Consider the following 7,954-nt stretch of genomic DNA (forward strand, 5'->3'; position numbering starts at 1 on the left):
CAACGCGCCGCTCTCTAACCTTTGGTCTCTTAGTGATATTCTACCTGAGACAATAGATCCAGATAATATTAGGGATCTTTGGAAGAAGGCTAAGGCCAACCTAAAAATTTCTCATGAAAAGGTTAGAGAAAGATATGATCGTGGACGGAGGCCCACCAATTTAAAGGTAAGAGACCAAGTTATGGTCAAGAATTTCGTTCCCGCGGGCAAGCTTGCACCCAGATTTCATGGGCCGTGCATTATTTTAGATTTTCTTATGCCGGTTACATTGTTAGTAAGCAATCCAGCCACTGAGAGGATCTTTAGGGTACATATATCACAAATTAAACCCCTGTAGGGTCATTGTTAACTTTGCCATCTATGTGTTGCAGCGGCGTAAAGGTTAAATTTTGGTGTTTTTTTTCAGAGGCCTTCTGCCTCAATATAGGCCTAGTTTAATTGTTATTGTAATCAATTTTTGATGTAAGACCTTACCCGTGGGTTATTCTGCTGCCCTTTCCTGTACGGCCATTACCAAGCTCCCGTCTCCTGCTAAACCTTACCAGTGGCAATAAAAAATTTTCACACCGCTGACCCCTCTGCCTCACCAACTAGATCGTACCATAAAATAAGAAATCATATATGTCAACAAAATTCTGCCACCAAGATCTTATTGCTTCAGTGTCCCCACAGCCGTGCGGCGCCGTACCACCACCGAGGTGGGGTACGGGCCCACTCCACTCCAGTGATGTCAACCTGTGTACGGCGTGCCGGAGTCCATCTCCCGGCAAAGGCTGATGTGCGGTGCACCAACCGCCAGCTTATCCAGGGACTGTAAACAACTTCGCACCTGCGGCATGCTTCACCACGACTACCCCTCTCATAGTGCGGGAGAGAGGTATCTCAGGGTACTTGAGGGGTCCGGGCGACCTCTACTGGACATCGACAGCGGTGGCTGGTGTGGCCGTCAGAATTATCAACATGTACCTTGCTGGTTATGGCAACAAGAAACTCTAAAGCTGGTGTTTAAACAATTTCCACAAATCTACTTCAAAAAAAAAAAACTGTGAAAATTTTCCTTTTGGTAACGTCTTCAAAATTCTTCTGCAAATCAATTTCAACCATTAATACCTCTTCCATGAATCTTTAACAAATCTATTGACAAGGAATCAGAAAAATTTGATTAAGTGTTGATCAAACACAATAAACTTCTTCTGTGTCACCCCTTGGAAGGACATTTGGTGGGGGAGGTCTGTACCAGGCGGTACACCTCTACGCCGCAAAGTTAAATCTTCCGCCAATAAATCCTCCTCTACCGGAGAAACCGTGAACTTTTAGAACTGTATTTATTCATGAGTTTTCTCAGAAGAGATCTCTACTATAAATTTTGGGATTACAAAGTTGTCTATACTGTGTGGATTCCAACATGTTTTGTTTTCTATGGATCAAGAAGTGTGGACATTCACTAACAGATGTCTCTACCCAAAAAACTATGATCATGCACCCCGGTGCGAAGTGAAGGAACTTTTGTTGAAGAAATTTTGTATTTATAAGTTTTGGTTTTTACTAAATTTTGTTCTTTCATTTGTGGGTTGGCAATATTAAGCTTCTTTCCGCCTGTTTTGAACTTAGCCAATCAGTAATTTCTGTAGTTAATTTTCCACCTATCAGAGGTTTCTTCTTCGAATTTCAATGTGTAACTCTTAGCTACCCAATAAAGTTGAGTGGGTGTGTCTTTATTATTCATGAAAAGTCTCGAATCTTCCACGAGGGTTTAAAAATTGCTGATTTTCTCGGCTCTTCGCCACTTCAACAACATCTAGCTTAGTGTATGGAAGTAAAGCAGGGTGCGGGTTGCGTCTCTTCCTTCGAGCAGCAGCTCTTCAGCAAAGGTAATGGCCTTTTAACATCTTTATTTTTTGCTTGCTCAGCAGTCTGACCCCCGGGGAAGGTTCGAAACCTTTTCAAAGTATCCTACCTGTTTAAAAATGTAACTTAGTGCCGGCTTATGTAAACATTTTCTTATTCCTTTAACTGTAAATCGGGGATAGAGAGTGCTTTACCCTCTCGAGCTCCCCTTCAATTTGGTTTTGAGGTGACTACGTTTTCATAACCATTTTTCTACTCTTAATGTATTAAAATTTTCTTATATGAGGGGATTAGCCCCTGTTTAATCAGCCTAGTGCCCCTTAGGTTTTAACACGTGTTCATGTAGGAGTGCAAGTACACGCCTCCATTCAGTTTTGTATTTTGGATCATTAACTTAACCTGTTTTTGTTTTCCTTCCTGCGAAGGCCCAGTAGATAGGGTACGAAATACCCGTTTATTCTTGTAAGTTGCGCCTCGATGGCAATTAATTGTAAAGCATTGTTTTGCCTTTACTAGGCTTGAAAGATTGAGAGCGGTCAGCTCTTTCTAGTATTTTGAAAGGTGCCTCTAGGAGGCTTGATATTACTAGGCGGGAGCAAGTGCTCCATGTTATGAGGGGTTTTCTGCCCTGTGGGAATATGTTGGTTGTGAGCTGAGAGCTCAGGAATTGTAAAAATTAGGGCTGGTGGCCCAGATTGTTAAAATCTATCTAAAAATCTCGGCCTTCTTGGTCTTGTACCTGATTTGACTTGTTGTATTTGTTAAGTTTTCTAATTCTATGTAAAAAATTTGTTAAATTTTGTTGTCTGTTGAAAATATAACCTTTATTTAAATTTTAAATTCATCTTTCGGACTTGTAGTTAGACCCATTCCAGCCCGCACCTTCTTTCACCTCTGCTGATCCACCAAAATCTGTAACAATATCAATAAGTTAAAGCATTAATTCTTTCAAATGTGCTCAAGTTACCAGTACAATTTGTGAGCTGTGCTGTGTTACAGTGCTGGAGTACAACTTTCAATTGCATGCCAGTTCATTTGGCAACCAAGGCGGGTGTGACGAGGCAATGACATTACTTCCGCTTTAGTCAGTTCAAAAGGTGGCTCGGAGTATAGCAGGAATAAACATTAGAGTAATGTACAAGCAAGTTACAAATATCATGATCTTGTGCCAAATGTTTCAGCTGCATCTCGCCGAGGAACTTACCATGACCACAAACAAAGGAAATGCCAAGTGTATAATAAATTTGAGAAAGACATGAAGTGTGCGTACATGTGTAAAGCATGCAGGAAAATTGCCTGTAAGAAATGAATTGGAACAGTGAAAAGATTGTCACCCGTGTAGAATGTTTGCGAACTGCAAGCTTTTGAGGGTGATATACTTCATTCAAACATATAATGAACTTAACCACATGCTATTCATACCACTGTGCATCAGCATGATGAATTGGCTGGATACAGACACATGTAAAGAGAACTAATAGGAAAAGAGACAGTGATTTTTAATTGTTTGTACCTACATTGATATACAGTATCTGTCTGTGACATTTATTTTATTGAGCACTCCTTGGCCTTTGCTAGCAAGACCTAGTGTTTACAGTGTGCTATGTCTTCTGGTGTGGGCTAGAACTAATTTGTTACTTTCATTGACCTGTTTCAGTCTCATCCTTGACTCTGACAATATGAAAGTGACTGAGGTATGAGTGATGCTAGTAATACCATTCCTTATGCAGCGAGTCCCTCTTATGACTGGTGTGAAAATGTTGCTCATAGGGTCGGTTGGTGCATGTATTTCAGTGGGTTTGGAAGACTGAGCTGTAATAGCAACTTTTGGCTCAGTGAGGAAAGCAATGGGAAACTACCTCACTCCTCATTTCCCTAGTACGCCTCTTCAGTGATGCCGTGCCACCTAACGGCTGAGCTGTCAAAGTCCAAAGCACCCTCCGGGCTGAGCACCCAACATACACACGAGTACTCCTATATCTAGATTAATAATGTGCCTATACAATTTAAAATATAGTATAACGATCAAGAAGAGCATTGGAACTGTTCTTCATCCCCATCCCCACAGTTTTCATTCATAACTGAACTTAAAAATATATGTTAAATAAGGGCCATTGTTGACCCCTCTATACTTCCAGGTGGTAAGAGTCATACTGACTTCCTAGTGTTAAAATCTTCTATGTCTACCCTCTTAGTCCTGTTGCTTGATACAGGGTCAAGTATAAGGAGAGATGAAATTACAGTAAGTCATGTTTTCTTGGCCAGATGACCTTCCTGACGCCAACCTCAGTTGAGCTAATGATTATGAAATGAATGATGGTGAATGAAATTGGGTAAGGAAGTGGAAAGATTCAGCTGTGGCCTAACAATAGGAACAATGATGATGTTTGTTGTTTAAAGGGGCCTAACATCTAGGTCATCAGCCCCTAATGGTACGAAATGAGACGAAATGTAATGACAATTTAAAAGTCCAAAATCCTCCACTGACTAGAATTCAAAACGTGATGACAAAGAATGAATGGATGGATATGAATTTAAAACAATCAGTGGATCCTACACGCAATGCCGCACGTTCCCAGAAACTAGCGTTGAACAGTAGTATTACTGACCAACGGACTGCTTCTAAAGCACAGTACCGAATCGATGATGCTTGTAGTATAAAGGGGTCCAAAATCCAAGTCATCAGCCCCTCATAATGGTACTTACTGCTAGGAAAGTAGAACCATGGTATTTGTCATGTTGCAGTACTAATCAAAAGTAGACCCACGGTGTCGCTCATATAGTGGTAATAATCACAGGTACTGTAAAAGCCACCCTGATTCACACACTGTTGCTACTACTCACAAATCTTTTGTGTACCTAACACAGTGGTACTAATCGCAAGTAAAGGCGATTGATGGTGTTCCCCGCGTGATGGTACTAAGTACATGTAGTCTCATGGTTCTAATTCGATCATACCTTCGTCACCCCTTTACGACAGGCAGGGGATACCGAGGTTGAATTTTTCACCTACACCCCACCCACAGGGAGATGTATGTTTGGTCCGCGAGAGCTATTTTATTTTGCTCAAATCCTCCGCCAAGCGGTTTAGAACCCCCCTATCCGCCACCTGGGACGTGCTACTTGGGAATATCACCTCCCCCCGCCAGGGTAGTAGGTTCGTGGTATCAATAGGAACCGTTCCAGCATTTGCCTGGAAGTGAAAATTGGAAAACACAGAAAATCATTTTCAAGACAGCTGACGGTGGGATTCGAACCCACTAGCCTCCCGAATGCTGAGCTTTGCTCCATAGCAAGTTTAACACATGCTGCCACTCCACTCAATGTATTAAATCTTAAAAGGTTTAATTGGCACTTACCTTTTGAACTTTTACTCCAAGTTCGGTCAGGTTCTTAGCAATGAAGTGGGAATTAGTATCAGTAACTTGTCCCTTCAAAACCTCATTTCCAATAACTGTAACAACAGACAGTATGCATGCATATATTTGTTACAACTTATTATAACCTGGTCAGTACAAGTGAAATTTAACCATTTCTTTACAGATCTTTTTTTTTTTTTCAAGTTGCTTTACGTCACACTGACAGAGTTAGATCTTATGCTGATGATGGGACAGGAAAGGGCTAGGATTGGGAAGGAAGCAACTGAGGCCTTAATTAAGGTATAGCTCCAGCATTTGCTTGGTGTGAAAATGGGAAACCACGGATAACCATCTTCAGGGTTGCCGACGGTGGGGTTTGAACCCACTATCTCCCGAATACTGGATAATGGCCGCACTTAAGCAACTGCAGCTAATAATAATAATCGTGTGACCTCAGCTACCGTGCACAAGCATTTTAATTTGATTCTATCTGGCTGTCTGCTTGTTAATCCTGATGTTTTGTTTTACTCTAGGCCTACTAGATGGGCGTCTTTGGCTGAATTTTTAATAAATTTTGTTGGGTAAACACCAAATGTATCACCAGAGATCTTTTACATCTCAACACTCAACGACATGCAGTGTCGAATGAGCTTCTTTTTAACTAAACTAACCTAACCTTTTACTATCAGTGAAGTTGGTTTAATTTGAAATCAATTTTCAACCTATTAGGTTGTGTTGTACCTATGTAGTACGTGTTGAAGCGATGTTAATTAGGCCTACAGAACAAAAATGGCACCCGGACACCAGTGGGATCCATACCCACAACCTTCTGATTTTGCGTCGGTTGCTCTACCAACTGAGCTATGGTGGCCTGAATCATCCTTGTTCTGTTGGAAAGGATCTAAACTACAGGTCTGGCACTACTGCCATCATACTGTAGACCACATGCAAGTCACCCGTTGTGGGCCAAGTCAATGAATATTGAATTTTCGCAACCGTATTGTAATAGAAATAGACTTTCAACCTATTAGGTCGTGTTATACATACACAGTACATGTTGAAGAGATGTTAAGTACGGAACAAAAGTGGCCAACTGGACACCAGTGGGATCCGAACCCACACTTGAGCTCAAGGTGGCAGGTTCGATTCTGGCTCAGTCCAGTGGTATTTGAAGGTGCTCAAATTCGTCAGCCCCATGTCGGTAGATTTACTGGCATGTGAAGAACCCTTGCGGGACAAAATTTCGGCAGCTCGGCGTCTCCGAAAATCGTGGGACGTGAAAGAAAATAAAAATTACTAAGCAGTATGTACTGAGCTCTCAGTGGAGAGATGGCATATAATGAGCTTAGTTTACAAATAAGCTTGAACGGAAGTTTTGAAAGTAACAGAGATCATACTATGAAGATAAAGCTGAAATTCAAGAGGACACATTGGGACAAATATTAATTTATAGGAAGAGGAATTAGGGATAGAAATAATTTACCAGGGGAGATATTCAATAAATTTCCAACGCCCTTGAAATCATTTAAGAAAAGACAAGGTACACAACTGATAGGGAATCTGCCAGCTGGAGGCCAGTCCCAAATGCAGATCGGTGGCGACTGACTGAATGTCTGTCTTACTGTCAAATGAACGGACATAAATATCACCTTCTGAAAAATTAACTTACCGATTATTCCAGCAGTTATTGATTTTTGTTTGGCAATATCAGATTTCTCCACTATCCGAGACGATGTATGCAACGTAAACCTCATGCCGTACAAAAACCTTGACACTATCTTCATGAGCGCCATGGCTTTTAAAGTAAGCAAACACTAGGATTTGCACGAGAGCTCATTTATTTCACTTATGCATACGTGCATTTCTTCACGCATTATTCGTGGATTAAAATTATTTCATAATTTCTTGAGTACAGCACGTAAAAAAACAAAACAAAAAAACAGATGTGTACGTAACCTACAAGTAACGAGAAAAAACACAATCAAAAAATAAATGCTGTGCGATGGATTACTTCGAGCAGTTACCAATATCCAAGGTGACTCCTCAAATAGCAACGGATATAAAACACGTAAGATATACGGTCAACGGTTATGAATCATTCCAAGAATTCTCACAATCACTGTTTATAATTCCCACAAAGAGGATAAGTTCCAGCTGATTTCCTCTTCTTCTTTTTCTTCTTCTTGATTTGGGGGGGGGGGGATTGAAAGTTACCCAGTCACAAATCAAGGGTATAATTATCCTGTTATTTTTTTTTTTTTTTTTAAGTTTCGACGCAAAATACACTCAATAATAAACGACTCACTTATTGACCTACATCACTCATGTATGCACACACTAATATCTGCAAGCTATGCGTCTAATCGTAAACAGTTGCACGGGCAGTGACAGTTGTCAAAATGTTAATGACAAAAGAACGTAGGAGTTAAGACCTTTGGGGAAAACAAAAACAAAGGAAGATCGTTTGTTTACAAAATTAATTTAGCGTTATCAAGAAACTGGGTTATAAGTTTAAGTATATCGGAAGAAGTTTCGAATAATAAACAAGAAACGCTTGTTGGCAAAGGTATGTGTAATTATACTAAATGCTTGTATAAGATACGTTGGGAGGAAGAACACTGAGGACATTGGAAAAGCAGATGATTACTATCGCCTTCGCGGTTTTCACATATACAGTAAGCAAAAGCAGTAGTGACAATACGCGACACTTAAGGATTTAGCCTTGTTAAAATGGGAGACAATTCAAC

General features: G+C 40.6%; 1 protein-coding gene across 1 annotated transcript in view; it reads right to left on the reverse strand.

Moving 5' to 3' along the window:
- LOC136885093 (FAD synthase) overlaps positions 1-7,374 on the reverse strand; it is a 144,907-nt gene extending 137,533 nt beyond the window's left edge. The window contains exons 1-2 of the mRNA XM_067157537.2: positions 6,877-7,374; positions 5,208-5,302 (exon numbers count right to left, since the gene is read on the reverse strand). Coding sequence (XP_067013638.2) covers positions 5,208-5,302; positions 6,877-7,000 — 219 coding nt within the window. The 5' untranslated portion in view covers positions 7,001-7,374. The remainder of the gene's footprint in view (positions 1-5,207; positions 5,303-6,876) is intronic.
- Between the last annotated feature and the right edge of the window lie 580 nt (positions 7,375-7,954).

This window comes from Anabrus simplex, chromosome 13 (assembly GCF_040414725.1).
Source record: "Anabrus simplex isolate iqAnaSimp1 chromosome 13, ASM4041472v1, whole genome shotgun sequence".
NCBI lineage: Eukaryota > Metazoa > Arthropoda > Insecta > Orthoptera > Tettigoniidae > Anabrus > Anabrus simplex.